The 18888-nt window shown below is 38.5% G+C and overlaps 1 protein-coding gene across 2 annotated transcripts; it reads right to left on the reverse strand.

Moving 5' to 3' along the window:
* Window positions 1–367: 367 nt before the first annotated feature.
* On the reverse strand, window positions 368–7374 carry LOC138356160 (uncharacterized). 2 transcript variants are annotated; one of them, XM_069311906.1, is made up of 5 exons: window positions 7299–7374; window positions 4143–4249; window positions 1918–2077; window positions 953–1059; window positions 368–497 (listed from the first exon to the last, which is right to left on the reverse strand). In XM_069311906.1, the coding sequence occupies exons 2-5, from the start codon at window positions 4185–4187 to the stop codon at window positions 381–383; spliced, it is 429 nt and encodes a 142-aa protein (XP_069168007.1). In that variant the 5' UTR covers window positions 4188–4249; window positions 7299–7374; the 3' UTR covers window positions 368–380. The 2 variants fall into 2 exon arrangements, with proteins under 2 accessions (XP_069168007.1, XP_069168006.1); XM_069311905.1 differs by lacking the exons at window positions 4143–4249; window positions 7299–7374 and adding an exon at window positions 2399–2548.
* Window positions 7375–18888: the final 11514 nt, after the last annotated feature.

The raw sequence follows: 18888 nt of genomic DNA on the forward strand, positions 1-18888 counted from the left end.
GGCTACCTAACCTAACCTTACCTATAAATATAGGTTAGGTTAGGTTAGGTAGGGTTGGTTAGGTTCGGTCATATATCTACGTTAATTTTAACTCCAATAACAAAAAATTGACCTCATACATAGTGAAAAGGGTTGCTTTATCACTTCATAAGAAAAAAATTATAGTAAATATATTAATTCAGGAAAACTTGGCTTATTAGGCAAATCGGGCCTTGAATAGTAGGCTGAGAAGTGAGTTCTGGCTACTAGGTACGACATATATATATATATATATATATATATATATATATATATATATATATATATATATATATATATATATATATATATATTTTATTATTGATATATATACATATATACACACAGAAACAAAGATTCTTCTATATAGACATTAGAGAAGATTCAGCGGTATGCCATGCACCAGGCTCTCCGCTGTTTTCATTATTCGTCATATCCGACTCTGCTATGTGATGCACATGTATTCTTGCTTCACCACCCTGTAATGAAATATTGTTTGTTACTAATTGTTTTCAATAATACATTATTTTATTATATAATATTTAATTTATTAATTAAAAACCCTTTCCATATTATAGAAAAAACTAAAACAAGAATCTATATAAAACTATAGAATAGAATAGACTAATAGAATAGAATATATATATCATATATATATTTATATAAATAAATATATATATATATAAATATATGTATATATATTTATATATATATATATATATATTATTATATCCTGTATTATTCCAGCCCATTATTAGAGATAGTAGCCACCTCTTATTTTGGTTTTCTTTCATTATTAGTGCTCAGAAAATTAAATATATCTACATATTTAGTCAAAATCAATTACATTATTTTATCTTATTCATAGCATAAATGTTCACAAAGATTACTAAAAAGAGATTGAATTAGACTACAGCAAATTGGCAAACTTTACCTTGTATCTGTTTCCACCGTGTTTGTTTGGGGCGTTCTTCAACATATCAGCAATACTTGTCTCAACATCTCTTTCAGTTGCATTAGTGTGGGTGTTGATACAGGCTTCTGGAAAGTTATAAGAATTAATTAATATATATAATTATAATTCTTTTTGTCAGGAGACAAGAAGCCACAGAGTAATAACATTGTTGGCTTTTATTTAGGTGTTCCCCTGTTCTCCAGTCTTCCTCCGTCCCCTCGTCCCCTTTGTCCTCCCCAGCATTCTCCATTCCCCTGTCCCCTCGTCCTCCCCACCATTACCCTCTCCTCTGTTCCCTCGTCTTCCCCACCATCCCCCCTGTCGTCCTCCCCACCATTCTAAACTACCTCATCCCATGCATTCCATGATGGTCTGATGCTTCCATCTGAAAATTGGGAACATCAAAAGATCTGACTTTCCCAATTTTCTGATGGGAACATCAAATGATCTGATATTCCCATCACTGAAAAATAAAAACAGATAAAAAAAATGATATGAAAAAATAGAAAATAAAATATACTCATGAAATGAACAGAATGGTTAACAACGCAGCTCAATTGCAATGCAATGTCACAATAACATTTAAATATACTTTAAGATATAATCTAGAAGAAAATAAGGATATTGAAACGGTTCATGAACTCTATTTCAATAAAGGACACTATGGGGAACTTTGAAAAATAGTTATTGAGTATAATTAGACAGACTTGTTGCTAGGCAGAGGAGTAATGAGATATATGGCAAATTTTGCAAAATATACAATGAAGGTACACAAACATTCATACCCAAACAAAGCAAAATGCTAGGTAAGAACAAAGCATTTGGCCCGTAGGAGAAAGGAGATACCCACAAGACTAGAATACAAGTCATTAACAAGCATGCAAGTATAATACATAATACATGCAGACATATATATAATCCAAAAAAATGTCAAATTTACGTACTTATTATTACATTACAAATATCCAAGGTTTTGAAGACACGTTTCCTCTTGCGCCCAACGAGTGAATACTGAGACCAGACCCCATAGGTCCCTATCCTCCTCATCATTCGTCTCACTGTGTCTCCACAGCTTGCACCGCCCATTTGAGACAGCGTCTGGACCTGTTAAAATAATGCATAAGCTGTAAGGTAATAGAGAATAATATATATCTTTCAATCTCAACATTAGATTTTCTAATTTCCAACTGTATTAAATAAATAGCATTAAAATATTTTCCTTCTTAACTATTACAAAAATCAACGAATTTGAGTAACTTTTGCTTTTGTTTTATTTGTACCTTAAACATAACACTGAACAATCAATTATGTGCCACCCCACCTTCCTTCATCGGCAAAAAAACTAATCAAAAGACATATGTACAAGGCTAAAAAAATTCAGCAACACTTACCATACTCAGGCTAAAAGAATTAAGCAACACTTACCATACTCTTTTTATATTCACTGTTAACTTTTAGCTCATGTGACAGACTTTCCACCTGCTCAACAGTTTCAAGTGGGGATGGAAGAATGTCTTCCAGGATTGGTATATCTCCATGTGTTTTTGACATATGGGTTTCCGTCATTTTGACAATATTCAGGAATTTTGCAAAAATAATGGCATTTACTATTTTTAAAAGATTATTAGCAAATTTACAGAAATGGTGCATTCGGAAGACAAAACCGTGGTAGACATGGTTGGAACAAGTTAGGTGAGAGGGTGGTGGAGGCCAAAACCATAATCATAATCATCTGTATCAAACCTTATTACAGGTAAAACCAGTAGGCAGTCTACTGTATTTTATCAAACCGTTATTAGTATAATAGATCTCGTAATAATTTTGCAAAAATAATGGCATTTACTATTTTTAAAAGATTATTAGCAAATTTACAGAAATGGTGCATTCGGAAGACAAAACCGTGGTAGACATGGTTGGAACAAGTTAGGTGAGAGGGTGGTGGAGGCCAAAACCATAATCATAATCATCTGTATCAAACCTTATTACAGGTAAAACCAGTAGGCAGTCTACTGTATTTTATCAAACCGTTATTAGTATAATAGATCTCGTAATAATTTTGCAAAAATAATGGCATTTACTATTTTTAAAAGATTATTAGCAAATTTACAGAAATGGTGCATTCGGAAGACAAAACCGTGGTAGACATGGTTGGAACAAGTTAGGTGAGAGGGTGGTGGAGGCCAAAACCATAATCATAATCATCTGTATCAAACCTTATTACAGGTAAAACCAGTAGGCAGTCTACTGTATTTTATCAAACCGTTATTAGTATAATAGATCTCGTAATAATTTTGCAAAAATAATGGCATTTACTATTTTTAAAAGATTATTAGCAAATTTACAGAAATGGTGCATTCGGAAGACAAAACCGTGGTAGACATGGTTGGAACAAGTTAGGTGAGAGGGTGGTGGAGGCCAAAACCATAATCATAATCATCTGTATCAAACCTTATTACAGGTAAAACCAGTAGGCAGTCTACTGTATTTTATCAAACCGTTATTAGTATAATAGATCTCGTAATAATTTTGCAAAAATAATGGCATTTACTATTTTTAAAAGATTATTAGCAAATTTACAGAAATGGTGCATTCGGAAGACAAAACCGTGGTAGACATGGTTGGAACAAGTTAGGTGAGAGGGTGGTGGAGGCCAAAACCATAATCATAATCATCTGTATCAAACCTTATTACAGGTAAAACCAGTAGGCAGTCTACTGTATTTTATCAAACCGTTATTAGTATAATAGATCTCGTAATAATTTTGCAAAAATAATGGCATTTAGTATTTTTAAAAGATTATTAGCAAATTTACAGAAATGGTGCATTCGGAAGACAAAACCAATTTTTCACTTTTGACAATTGAGCACCTGCTACATCCAGATTCTAGGGAGGAAAGGAAGGACGATCTTACTGGATCCCATAGCCTCTCCGAGGCACAAACCAGGCTTTTACATAACCCCCCCCCCTGCACCCGAGCTTTTTAAAATAGTAAATGCCAGTATTTTTGCAAAATTATTACGAGATCTATTATACTAATAACGGTAAATAAATAATAAATAGTAAATAAATCAAAATCAGTTACATTATTTTATCTTATTCATAGCATAAATGTTCTCGAAGATTACTAAAAAGAAATTGAATTAGACTACAGCAAATTGGCAAACTTTACCTTGTATCTGTTTCCACCGAGTTTGTTTGGGGCGTTCTTCAACATATCAGCAATACTTGTCTCAACATCTCTTTCAGTTGCATTAGTGTGGGTGTTGATACAGGCTTCTGGAAATTTATAAGAATTAATTAATATATATAATTATAATTCACTTTGCTATTCCCCATTCCACAGTCCTCTCGTCCTTCCCACTTCCCTGTCCCCACATCATCCCCACTATTCCCACTTCCCTGTCCCATCGTCCTCCTTACCATTTTCCCCTCCCCTGTCCTTCTTCCTCCCCCACCATCTCCCATTCACCTGTCCCTTTGTCCTCCCCAGCATTCCCCTGTCCCCACCATCCCCAACTCCCCAGTCCCCTCGTCCTCCCCACCATTACCCTCTCCTCTGTCCCCTCGTCTTCCCCACCATACCCCCCTCTCGTCCTCCTCACCATTCCAAACTACCTCATCCGATGCATTCTATAATGGTCTGATGCTTCCATCAGAAAATTGGGAACATCAAATGATCTGATATTCCCATCACTGAAAAATAAGAACAGCTAAAAAAATGAAATGAAAAAAATAAAAAAATAAACTATACTCATGAAATGAACAGTATGGTAAACAACACAGCTCAATTTCAATGCAATGTCACACAAAATTATTAAATCGAAATGAAAATAAATTGAAATCTATGAAAATTCAAATTATCAATACAATCGGAAATATTGAAATAATATCGCAACATAATATAGTGTGGGTTGCTCTTACGTGCAACAGACGGTGCTGTTTTTCAAAAAAGGCATGGTTTTACCTGTCACAAGTGTGGCATCTATACTTATACTCACGAAATGAACGGTATGGTAAACAACATAGCTCAATTGCAATGCAATGTCACAATAACATTTAATAACAATAATAACAATAACATTTAAATATACTTTAAGATATAATCTAGAAGAAAATAAGAACATTGAAACGGTTCATGAACTCGATTTCAATAAAGGACACTATGGGGAACTTTGAAAAACAGTTAATGAGTATAATTAGACAGACTTGTTGCTAGGCAGAGGAGTAAATAATGAGATATATGGCAAATTTTGCAAAATATACGGAACACAAACATTCATACCCAAACAAAGCAAAATGCTAGGTAAGAACAAAGCAGTTGGCCCGTAGGGGAAAGGAGATACCCACAAGACTGGAATACAAGTCATTAACAAGCACACAAGTACTACACTACACAACAACCGCACTACTACCAGAACTGGACGAATCACTACCAAAACAACACATTGCACATCACTACCAAAACAACACAACACAACACAAGCATTGGCAAAGAATTATAGACCAGTTGCACTAACATCCCACATAATAAAATTATTTGAGAGTGATCAGGAGTCAGATTACTAGTTTTATAGAGGCCAATGACCTCCACAATCCAGGCCAACAAGGATTTAGAGCAGTTTCTATGATCGAGCCACTGAGATCTATAAAGAATTCTGATCAAGAAAGAGATCTAGGGGTGGTTTTAGATAGAAAACTATAACCTGAGGATCATATTAAGAACATTCTGCGAGGGGCCTATGCTACACTTTTTAACTTTAGAATTGCTTTTAAATACATAGGTCAAAAAGTTTTAAAAGTTTTAAAAGTTTTTTAAACCTCTCGTGTATCATGAGTGTGTTAAAGCATCAGATGGTGCATTCAGATGATGAATATTACCTAGTTCCTTCATCTGGGAAGAATGAACACATATTGGTGCATTCGGATGATAAAAACTAACTACTGTAGTTTAATTGATCAACAGACTGTATATCATATGCAGACTGTATGTGGATCTGCGGGCCACTCCAAACAACAGCCTGGTGGACCAAGCTCCACCAGGGCTAAAGCACAAAGTGATATAGATGTGATAGAGAAACTAGGTCAAATGGAGGAGTAGGTCTGTATATTAAACAGCACCTGACGTGCACAGAGCTACTAAACTCAATGTGGTGGTAGAGTGGTGGGGGGGGGGGGGAAACATTGCAGAAAAAAACAAAAATACAATTTGGTCAACAAAACAGCATTGTTTAAAATAGAAGACATGGGTTGTCATTTTGGGGGTAAGGTAGGTTACATTGAGTTAATTAGTTAGTACTTAGTTTTTATCTTAAACTGGTTGGGAGAGGTACAGTGTTGCTGTGCTGGTGAAAGAACACCTAAAGGTAAATTAAATAATGATTGCGAATCCACAAGAAGTTGACATAATATCGCTAGAGATCTGCAATCAGGATGATAAACTTTCCTTAAAGAATTTGACAAACACTTGCTGATAGGACATGAAGTAAATGAAATGTATGTCAAGTTTTGTGAAATATATGATAAAAGCACAACAAAATTTGTACCAAAGGAGAGATGCAGAACTAGGAAAAGGGGTTTGTTCAACAGAAATTGCGAGAGGGCCTGAGACCCAAACACACACAAATGGAATCAATATATAGCAAGAGGCCAAACCCCCAAACATACAAGCGATGCAAAGATGCGAGAAACAGCAGCAGCATTAAGGAGAGGGACTTAAGGACCATAAATAAAGTGTGAAAATAAACTCGAGTAAATTTTTTTAACTACTCTCGACAGTGAAGAAAAACAAATATTCAGACGATTTGTGTTAGAATCATTAATCTTACACTTTCGGTCATATTCAACAACACAAATACATACACACACATTCCTGTTGCTGTAGCAAGTGAAGAATTACACACACAGATCACAATAACGTGATGCATCAAATGAACAAATCCACAAGGGCCGTGACGAGGATTCGAACCTGCGTCCGGGAGCATCCCAGACACTGCCTTAATCGACTGAGCTACAACAGGGTAAAAGGGTTGAAACCGAAGTTCTACTGAACTTACTGGATCCCATAGCCTCTCCGAGGCACAAACCAGGCTTTTACACAACCCCCCCCCCCTGCACCCGAGCTATGTCAACAGGCCGTTCTCCCTCTTCGCCCTTCCGAATGCACCATATCAGTAAATTTTTTAATAATCTTTTAAAAATAGTAAATGCCACTATTTTTGCAAAATTATTACGAGATCTATTATTCTATAGAATAATGCATATAAATGCATATATGCATATAAATACAAAACATAAATACGAAACAAGTAAATGTAAATAATTTTACCTTGCACCTAGATCCACCAAGCCTGTATGGCGCGCGTTTCAGTACTTCGGAAATCTAGAACTATCTTGAATCTCTAATCTGCAATGAAACAATACATATTATTGCACTTACCAAAACATGGATGAATGTAGAAAATACAGAACTATTAGCTGAATATCAAATAAATGGATTTAATCTATTTCACACAGATAGATATATTACACCGTGTATATTAGGTAATACCTAACATACACGCCTCCACACACACTACATTTGAAATGTAGTCTCAAAAAGACTACATTTCAACAGCAAAGATTACTCCATAAAAAAATAATTAAATTATTGACCAACATGAGAGAGGGTTAGCCAACATGAGGGTTGTGTTGATTGCCTGAAAATATTTAAATTGTGTAATGTATTGAATGGCATTTTTCAAGTTACAACATTTTTTAAATTACTGAACTAGGTTCTAGGCTTTGCTAGGCTTAATTCAATTATTACAGATAAGCCTAACCTAGCCTAGAACCCAGTGGGTTTTCTTCCTATTGGGGAGTGTTGTACATGCCTCGCCTCCACATACACACTAGCACAGCCAGGCCTCGCCTCCACATACACACTAGCACAGCCAGGCCTCGCCTCCACATACACCAGCACTGCCAGGCCTCGCCTCCACATACACACTAGCACAGCCAGGCCTCGCCTCCACATACACACTAGCACAGCCAGGCCTCGCCTCCACATACACCAGCACTGCCAGGCCTCGCCTCCACATACACCAGCACTGCCAGGCCTCGCCTCCACATACTCACCAGCACAGCCAGGCCTCGCCTCCACATACACCAGCACTGCCAGGCCTCGCCTCCACATTTAAACCAACCAAGCCCACAAATACGTTAACATGGACCAGCATTACACCGTCTAACATACTCTGTCAGATGTAACAACTAAATTTGTGAATTCAAGACCAAATCTATTGTATAACACAGTGTTAGTACGAGAAAAACATTACTTACATTCGAAGCCGTGTTTTAAAATGGCGGCGGTCTTGTACTGACGCTCCAAACTGTGTGTTCGTTTGCGTATGATGAACGTGTGACAATTTACTACAACAATTATTTAATTATTCTTATTCTTTATTTTAATATTTTTAGGGTACATGAAATTTCAAACTTATTTGCACACAATAATATAATTGCATTGTCATAACCTTTATATATTACGGAAAATACGATGACATGAACGAAGTCAAAGTGAAGTTGAAGTCAAAGTCATTCGCCGAACGTATTAGTCATTTTTTTTCTCCCAAACGATAGGGGTAACAAATCCACAGAGAATATAAGAAATTGAAATTGAAATTGAAATTGAAATAAGTTTAGAGAGAATATAAGTGTACAGTAAAGTCAATTTTATTCAGGAAAGTACATACATAGTTGATTTACAAACATAATGTTGGATTTATAGATAGAGCTAGTGCATACAATACCTAAAGCCACTATAGTAGGCCTATAGCATTTCAGGCAACCGGGCAGTATATATGGACCCCTTACTCAAATCTCTGAATATGTTAGATATTAAGTCCCTGCACATACTCTCATGTGTATTTTATATATATAAAACGCTGCACTGTAATGTCAATCCTGACCTTAAAAGCTTCCTAGAAGGTTGTAACAGATCCCATGAGCACCACACCAGAAACAAATACCTATTTGATATTCCAAGAGTACGACTTAGTCAAACTAGAAATGCTTTACAAATCAAGAGACCTCGAATGTGGAATGACCTTCCCAATTATGTTAAAAACTGTACCTCTCCCAACCAGTTTAAGATAAATAAAGATAAATTTATAAGTTAAGAAAAATTCCACAAATCAACAACCCTGTTACTGACCCTGTATTTACCCAAGTCTTTCCTAAATCTAAACTTATCCAATTTATACCCATTGTTTCGTGTTCTATCTTGTGTTGACAATTTTAATACCCTATTAATATCCCCTTTGTTATATCTATTCAGGAAATTGTGGTTGATCTCGAACCCATTGATAATGTGACGACTTATACAGAATTTTGTAACTATATCATCAAGATTGTAACCAGCTTAGCTAAATGTAGTGTGAGGTTCAGTCCCTAAGCCCATATATGTGCCTCTCTAACCATTTAGGTTACAGGGCAAAAACATAAAAACAAAGGTAACTGCAGAAGGCCTATTGGCCCATACCAGGCAGCTCCTATCTATAACAGATAAACACTAAGTACTACCTAATTAACTCAATGTAACCTACCAACCTAACCCCCAAAATGTCAATCCATATCTTTTATTTTAAACAATGCTGTTTTGTTGACCAAATTGTATTTTTACTCTTTTTCTGTCATGTTTCTCCCACCCCTGTTTTTTCCCTTTTTTCTTATTTTTTCTCAACATAATTCATACTTTAATTATGCGGATCAGGACATCACCTGATCAAACACATCAAACATCGTTTGACCACCATCAAACACACACATTTCGTGTGTGTTTGACGCTCACTGATATGTACCAGCGTTGTTTTATATATGGTGCTATTCTATCTTACGCTTTGTTGCTCTTTTTTACCTACGGGCTCATAGAACATTCTATTGCGAAAACATTGGCACAAAAATGAATGACGTACATACAATAATAATGTCAGGACAGTGATATAATTATAAACTTTCAAAGCACTGTATCGCCCATGTGTCGTCTTGTCACCAATACTGGGTAACAGTTCCGCCACTTCCCACACTCTTGCAGGTGGGCAGCGACCATTATTCTACGTTTATATTCATATCACCGTGTTGGGAATTTCATTGCGAGTACATTGATACCAAAAAAAACGCTGTAGGACAAGTGTGGAAGTGATAACAATCCCAAGAGTAAAAACATTTTGTTGCTCTTGGGCACTCACGGCGAGTCATCTACGTAGGTATTTATTGGGTGCTGGTATTCATATAACTTTTGGTGACCGTTTTTGCTGATTTTCTTCTAGAGAATGTTATTGCGAACACGTTGGTACCAAAATGAAATACATAGCTCGAGAACTAAGGTCAGGAGAGTAAAAAGAGTATACACATTTTTGTTTTGACGCTTAATTAAGGTTATTGTGAGTACTCATCGCCTGCCTAGAAACTGGAACTAGTAATTCCATCTATCATACATATCATACAAGAGGAGCCACACATCTATGGATCATCCAATAAAATCAGCAGACTTCTAGATGTTACTACTGCTCGGCTTAGACTCGGTTACAAGTATCTCTGGGAATTCTCATTATCTGCTGATGTAGACCTGACCAAATGTAAACTGTGTCAACAAAATTATTCGCACACCCTCCGTCACTATGTGATGGAGTGCGAAAAGATACATGAATTTAGAGACAATTCTATAACCAATGTTCCAGCGATGTGTCAATATTTCATTCAAAATGATCTGCTACCAGAAATTTTAGCCAAATATCCCCAGTTTGCTAACTGTAGATAACAACTAAGTGATTGTAACCTATCCACCGCTGCCCACTGGATGGGGGACGGTGTGCAGGACAAACATATAAATTTTGATACTAGCTCTCCACATATGTCAGTTGCTTAATTTAGAACCTGTACTTGAGGTCGATCTCGAACCCATTGTTGATGTGATGACTTATATTGAATTTTGTAACTAGCTCATCAAGATTGTAACTTGCTTAGCTAAATGAATTGTGGGGTTCAGTCCCTGAGCCCATTATGTGCCTCTGTAACCCTTTCCACAACCGCCCACAAGATGGGTATGGGGTGCATAATGGGGTGGGGTGTCTTGGCCAAACGTGCCACATCAAAACCACAAGTTGACATTGAATGTGAATTAACAATGAGACAAGTAAGATTTATACTAATACATTTATACTAACTCTGTTGAGCGTTGACCATTTATACATCAAATCTGTTGATGTGAGCACTTTAGTTTAGTCTGCCGTTTAAAGAAAAAAAGAGCATATCAATGGTATATCACAGAAAACGAATTTATCATAAACTCATGTATTTGTCTTATCATATTGAACTGCATTCATATTTTTAATATATAACAATATGAATATACAAATTTCTGTAAATCCCCTACCTTGTTGGAATCTGTGGAAATGAATGAGCAAATGTGCTGGCTGAAGGCGCTGAAGGAAACCACATTGGTTTCATTTTGGATACAAATGTCCATGGAAATTCAAAATGGAAACTAATTATATAGTTGAACCTGCAGAGACGAGTTTAAGAATCTGTGTTGAGAGTGATGGACACAGCCTTCACAATTATACTTCAGAGAATGTAAACATCTAAGAGTCATTAGAAATATGTGTAGAATAATAAACCCTACATTGTTTGAGTTAGGGAAAACACCATTTGTGATATATAGATACTATAGCTGTTCCTAAAGATTCACCCTTTTTTGCACCAGCAAGATAACATATAAGATTTTAAGAGTTGACGAATGTTAATATTCTTGTTTGATAAACTGTGAACTTGAGACATAGTTAATAAGAACATATTAACACAACAAAATGTTTTCAGAATCCTTAACACCACTTTCCAACAACTTATATAATTTATATAAATTATTTTAGAGAATAATACATAAATTATATATTTAAACATGATATAGTGTTTAGTGGAATGTATAAGGAGTCAAATTGTGTTAAAAAGAGCAATTTTTAGAAAATTTGGAAAAATACTTTTTTCTGTTCAAATTATAACTAAATGGATTATAAAGGTTTCACTCAGCCAATATATATCATTCACAATTTATTAATGAATTTTACAAAAAAACACCATAAATTTTATATTTAAACATGTAAAAACTATTTGTTTTACATTTGGAAGAAAATAATTGTAGAAAAACAATTTATGATTAAACCTTTGTGTTTGGATTTTTTGAGTAAAAGTTTCTCAAAGGCTCTCCTGCACCATTCTCAATGCAAATCATTCCCACACCTATGGCAAGAGATAGGCGAACGTTGTGTAGATGATTTGTGTTTGCTGGGAAGTGCTGGAGCTTCAGGATGATGAAGAGTAGCTCCTTGCCAATTGTTCCGTAGTTCCTTGTAGCAGTAGTCGCTGACAGGTGTATTCTTCTCGCCTCGTTGCTGCATCACGACACCACTAACGTCGGTACCATTGGCGTCGACATGGAGGATGAAGGGCTTATCTGACGAGGTGAGAGTGGAATTAGAATAGGGCAAAGGAGCACGATTATTATCCTGAAAGCATTTGGGAAGATCATTAAGGATTTCGGAATTAGAAAGCGCTGACTCCTTGTCAGTGCTTTCGGGAGGAGAAGCTGGGAAGGTCTCACTGTGGATGTAGGGTTCTGTGAAGGTAGAACAGTTAATCAGGACAGTGGGAGGAGTACCATTATATTGCTTCAGGAGGTTGACGTGGCACAGCTGGGTCTTCTGCCGCCTATCTGGAGTCTCTATTACGTAGTTGTTGTTATTCCTGCACTCTTTGACGCAGTAGGGTCCTGAAAACCTGTTTTGTAAAGGTGAACCTGGGATAGGGAAGTATGCAAGGACGAAGTCTCCCGGCTTGAATTTTCTTACTTTGCTGATCTGGTCGTAATGAGTCTTCATTCTCTCCTGGGCTTTCAATAGATTATCATGGGCAAAGCGGTGGACTCTCTCTAGAATGTGTTGAAGGTTTTGAAGAAACTGGGGCACATTCTGATGCTCACTGAAGGTGGCATCTCGGAGAGAGTCTTTGAAAGCCTTAAGGGGAGTACGGCACTTACGGCCGTAGAGCATCTCATAAGGAGATACTCCTAGGGACTCATTGGGGAGACTTCTGTAAATACACATTATAAGGTCAATCTGCTTATCCCAATCCTTAGAGGTTTCACTACAAAACTTTTTCAAGAGTGCTTTGATTGTCTGATGACTACGTTCAAGAGAACCCTGTGAAGCAGGATGATAGGGGCTGGACAATACCTGTTTGATGTTGAACTCCTCCAGTGTCCTTTTGAAGAGATCACTGGTGAAGTTGGTACCACAGTCGCTCTGAATCTCCCTGGGAAATATTGAGTGAAGATCTTCAATAGATGTTTTATAACCGTAGCAGCCGTGATGTTCTTCACTGGAACTGCTATGGGAAATCTGGTGGTAGGACACAGGATGGTTAGGATGTAGGCGTTACCTGAACTGGTCCGAGGTAAAGGACCAACACAGTCTATTATGAGTCTGTGGAAAGGTTCCGCAGGCACCTGTATGGGAATCAGTGGCGCTCTGGGAATGGAGATGTTCGGTTTGCCTGCCATCTGACATGTATGACACTGTTTTACGTACTGTTTGACGTTATTTACCATACCTGGCCAGTAGTAGTCTTGACGAATTCCATGGTAAGTCTTGTTGAAGCCGTAGTGGGAGAGTGCTCCGTGGGCCAGGTGTAGAATAGTGGGCCGCAGGCTGGTGGGAATCACAAGTTGTTCGATGTTGGCCCAATCGTCCTCCTCTTTCAGTTTACTGGGTCTATATCTGCGGTAGAGCAAGTCGTTCTCTAGGAAGAACCCAGGAATACTGTCGGGTTGAGTCTCAGCCTGGAAAAACAATGGTGTTAAAGTAAGATCTTCCCTCTGCAACTTACGGAACTCCAACTTGGTCAGATGCGGGGGGAGTTTCCGAGGGTCTTGAGGGACAGCGGTAGCAGTAGAGTCAGCTGGCTGTGGACGTGCGGCTTGTGCACGGGTGGTCACGAGAACCGGAGGAGAAACTTCATCACTCTCTTGAACCTCTGCTGGAACATACTCTAGAATAGGGTTACTTGGCACAGAGTTACACACCTGGGGTTTGTCCATGACGATCAGGTTGGTCGGTTGCAGGTCTTCTGCCAAGTCGTTGCCTAGGAGAAGTTGCACTCCAGGCATGGGAAAAGGCTTTTCCCTGACGGCGACTTGGACTTCCCCGTTCACGTAGGGACAATCCAGGTGGACTCTGGCGAGAGGGTATGGAGAGGTAGCAGTGAGGTCAGTGATGAAGACAGTTTCTCCGGTGTAGACGATGTTGGGCACAGCCAACTTTAAGATGATCGATTGAAGAGCCGCTGTGTCCCTCAAGATCTTCAATTTGAAACTTCCCTCCGGATTTGAACCGTTGGCAGAGACAGTTCCAGTATACAGGTGGTTACTGAAAAGAGAAAGATCATTAACATCAACATCAACATTCATCACAGGCTTACCGGACTTAGGAGGAGTTGGTTTGGGTTTTTGTTGGTCAGTGGTTCCCTTGTATTGAGACTTACCACACTTGTCTATGGTATGTCCATAGAGTCTACAATACTTGCAGTACAGTTGCGAACCAGCTTGATCGGGGCTCACTTTCTCGTAACTGTACCACGACTTCTTACTGGAGGATGGTTCGGGTGTCAGCCGGTGGATGAGGCTGTAAGTGTCAGCCGACTTAGCACACTTCAGGTAGTCGGTTTCTTCTTTATCTGCTAAGTAGAGGCGGACAGGAGGCGGCACACGTCTCAAGAATTCTTCAACAAGCATCAGGTTGACGAGTTCTGTAAAAGTAGAGACATGTGCTGCTTCCAGCCATTTCATGAAATACCTCCGTTTCGTGTTAGCAAACTCGAGGAAGGTAGTGGTACTTGCCTTCAGGTGGTCACGGAATTTCCTTCTATAACTTTCAGTAGAGAGGAGGTAGGCGTCCAACACTGCTTGTTTCAGAGTGTGGTAGTCATTCTCAGACGCCAAAGTACTGAGTGTGACTGCAGCTCTACCTGTAAGATGGACTCTGAGAAGTGTGGCCCATTGGTCGACAGGCCAACTGAGTTGATTAGCAAGGGTTTCAAAGGTGGTAAAGAACACATCAACTTCTGCTTCTACAAAGGATGGCATTAACTTACTTGCATGTGATATATTAAAACTGACGGGAAGATTGGCAGTAGCTTGCTGGCGTTGAGTGAAGTGTGAAGTTTCCAAGGCGATTTCGCGTTGACGACACTCTAGAGCCAGAGTCGCTTGTTGCTTGTCATGCTCGCGTTGCATCTCCAACTCGCGTTGTTTTGTTTCAAGCTGTACTCGCTCACGTTCATGGAGCAAGGCGACCTCACGTTCGTGGAGGGCGAGTCCACGTTCGTGTTCTTCTCTCCTCAAGGCGGCCTCGCGTTCTTGTTCTTCTCTCCTCAAAGTAGTTTCACGTTCTCTGAGGGTGATTTCTCGTTCTTGTTCTTCCCTTCGTATGGCAGCTGCTTCTCTTTGCTGCTCACGTTCAATCTTGGCCAGCTCTAGTTTAAGTTTCATCGTTGCCAAGTCAGTTTTATCTGCAATATAGTAAGTTTCATGAGTTTCAGAGTCTATCTTACCTTGCTCTAAATAGTAATCCAGCAACAGGTTGTGTAGGTCATTTTTGTTGGCTTGGTAGGGAACTTCTAGTTGATACTCATGTGCAAGAGTTTGTAATTCAGTCCTCTTGGCACGACTTAAAGTCCCTATTTCACCTGCTGGATTTGCACGGAAAGCTTGGAGACGAAACATGGTGAAATTAGCAAATAAAGGTACACGAATATTCAATAGTGAATGTCAGAAACAGGATAACGTGGCAACTGGTACCTATCCTGTGAGATCTTTAACAATTAAAGTTAAGTAAAAGATGTTAAATGATTAAATTAAATCAAGGGCGCAGGAAATCTTGTACCCGGTACTCATGTAAGAGGATAAGGGCAAGAAAATCCTACTAACAAATGAAACAGAGTTTCGAAAACAAATGAAACAGTAAATTGCCTCAAAAGTAAAATTGATAGTCCAAGGATGTAGGCATACCTTGCCAAGTCTCTATAGGACATAAAGCAAGTTTTTCCTACTGAATTTAATATGATATTTACAGAATTAGCGAACTTTTGTGCTCTGAAAAAATAAGCTAATTCCCTACCGTTGTATGTATCATCATCTCTGACTGACGTGTAGGGGTGCGAGGTGTCAACTGGTGACGAGAACTGCTGCTGAGGTCCCAATTCAGCAACTAAAGTTCGAGCTAGAGGAACTATGGCCCTCTTTGTCCTCCTACAGTCAGATTGCAGAAGATTGGGTACTCTTGACCCGGGGCAGACCACAGTACCAGGGTACCAATATGATGATCTGTCAAAAATGAGAAATATCCAAGGGACAAAGATGGTAAACACGAGTAATAACACGGAGGGAGAGATGACCAATTAAGAGTATGACTGTGGCCTACAGTCACCAAGTAATCCAAAGTTGTCTCACCTTCACCATATGTTACTCTCGTAATGCACAATACACCGCACCTTATAAAAAATGAAATTGAATATGAAAAATAGTAAAGCTACGTTAACAAAGTTAAATACGCTTACCATAAATTACCACTTGGCACCAGTACCTGAGTGAAGCTCCTAGGACAGGCCCCCATATAATATGTGACGGTAACGCGTTGGTGTTCGGCTGTTCAAAGCTAGGGGTATGGCCTCGTCACATAGTATAAAAAAAAATAGAAAATCTGGAACTTCGTCTGTGGTAAGGTAAGGAGAAGACACACAAAACACAAGTAAACTTTAACAATGGAATTTTAATTACGTTAAATAAATCAAAACATGAATAAAATGGACAAACAAATTCGTATAATAAAATCAATCAATCAAAATAATAAGAATAATTAAATGACACAATGAAAAGTTACGTTAAGACAAAATAACAAGAAGTGCAATATACAAGTAAATGAAAGGTGCGGGAATATTGGCTTTAAGCTATCACCTCTCTTAGTACACGTACGCCAAAGCTTACGTCTAGCAGGGAGAAGTGTTAACTGTGAAAGCACTGAATATTCTGAGGACTGAGGTCGTGGCGGCCCCAGACATCAGGTAGTATGGGGGGGGCGAGTGCAGTTGCAGCCAGACCGGCGACCAATCAGCGGGGAGCCGGCAGTAAGACGGGTAGTTTGGCGGTTTGAGTCTGAGCAGGTGTTCTTGGCTGCATACGGTTTGCGCTCTGGCAAACCTTGCTGGTGTTGTTGTCGTTGTTGGACATTTCTTCCGTAGTAGTTTTATATAGTTGTAACGACGTATTTGTGGAGGGAAGAGCAGGCTCAATCTCTTGAAGGAGATTATCGTCACAGGAGCGTGTATAAATAACTGGGCCTCCACTCTTCAAACAGAATTGCTTGCCATAATCCTTGCACTCGAGCGGGTATATGAATCCAAAGTTGACTCGCTAATTGTAAGTGACTCCTTGTCATCATTGATTGCCCTCACCTCCCTAAGGCATAACTGTGACATGCTTATCACTGAAGCTAGACACATATACGGTGAAATAATCAATGATGGAGTCTCCTGTTTGAGTTTCTCTTGTGGATTCCTTCCCATATTGGTTTCCGAATGCATGATAGAACTGATGAGTTAGCCAAAACATTTGATCATAAAGAGGGAATTCATTATCCATCTTGGACTGCCTTTAAGCAGTCTGAGGGCAGTAATATTCCGGAAACACCAACAAAATCTTGAAGACGTGAGGAAAAGTGAAAGTCACACCAGTTCCTCCATCTATCATGATTCTGTTATGCAGGAAAAACCCCATGTCTATGGATCATTGTTACGACCCTGGGTTACTATTTGGAAGCCAGAGGTCAATTTGAGTTCTAAATAATTATTTATACATTAATTCATAGAATTGGATTAGGTAAGAGGGATAGTTAATTAACAGTCACTTATATTCAGGGCACTTTGATATCCCTGATGCGTCTTTGTTTCCGTCTTCCCTGCCAGACGTAAGAAGAATCTTGGTGCTCACAGAGCAGGCAGACTCTGTGCTTGTTGATTATTAAATATAATATAAAGCTAATTGTTAGCTATTATTTGAACTGGTAAAGTAACAATGAAATGAGGGTCTGGGAATACTTGTGATGATTGCTACCATACGATCAGTTGAGTACCCGTCCGGCAGCAGTCATGGAAGGCTGAGGGAGTTCCTGCATCAGCCTTCTCTGGCTGGTCTTAGTGGTGATAATACACTACCCTGTGGGCTCTGTTCTCCTCCTCCTCTCTTCTCCCACCTTATTCTGTATCACACGCACTACTAAGTTAAGTATCTGTTATAGTATTACCATGCCATTAGCTAGGTGTTTTGAATCTATTTATTTGTGTTCTCTAAGTCAGTGTTATAGAACCCTAAGTGTTACTCACGGGTGGCTACAGAAACCATGTGTGCTAAAGTTTACAAGTGCTAATTTTAAGTGTTTACAAGTGTCCCTTCAGGAAAAGTAGTCTTTACCCAAGTTGAAGATTGTAAGTCTTGCACCCTGCCTACGTGGGTGCAAGGATTTAACGTAAAGTAGAGTGGTAAAGTATTTATTATATTTTTGTATATGGGAGGTTATTAGAGGGTTTAATAAATAAGGATAAAGTTTAGGAGTATCCTTTCATCCTGTTGAAGTGGAATAGGTGATTGACCTTAGACGACAGTTTTTAAACAAACGACAGTACTTTAAAACAAGTATTCATTGCTGGAATATTCTTCCTTGGGGGCCAGGCCTACCTATTTCCATATTTTAGGAACTCCTTGACTTTAGCTATTGGCCCTTCTCAGTATGACCACCTGCCCTCATAACAGTCATCCAATAAGGTTAGTAGAC

This window comes from Procambarus clarkii, chromosome 70 (assembly GCF_040958095.1).
Source record: "Procambarus clarkii isolate CNS0578487 chromosome 70, FALCON_Pclarkii_2.0, whole genome shotgun sequence".
Taxonomy (NCBI): Eukaryota; Metazoa; Arthropoda; class Malacostraca; order Decapoda; family Cambaridae; genus Procambarus; species Procambarus clarkii.

Bases quoted from the DNA above. Each gene is read 5' to 3' on its own strand.
- LOC138356160 (XM_069311905.1), bottom strand. From the start codon at position 2,539: ATGACGGAAACCCATATGTCAAAAACACATGGAGATATACCAATCCTG. The intron at 2,078-2,398 runs GTAAGTGTTGCT...TTATTTTAACAG, and splicing joins GTGAATATAAAAAGAGTATG to GTCCAGACGCTGTCTCAAAT. The intron at 1,060-1,917 runs GTACGTAAATTT...ATAACTTTCCAG, and splicing joins TATTTGTAATGTAATAATAA to AAGCCTGTATCAACACCCAC.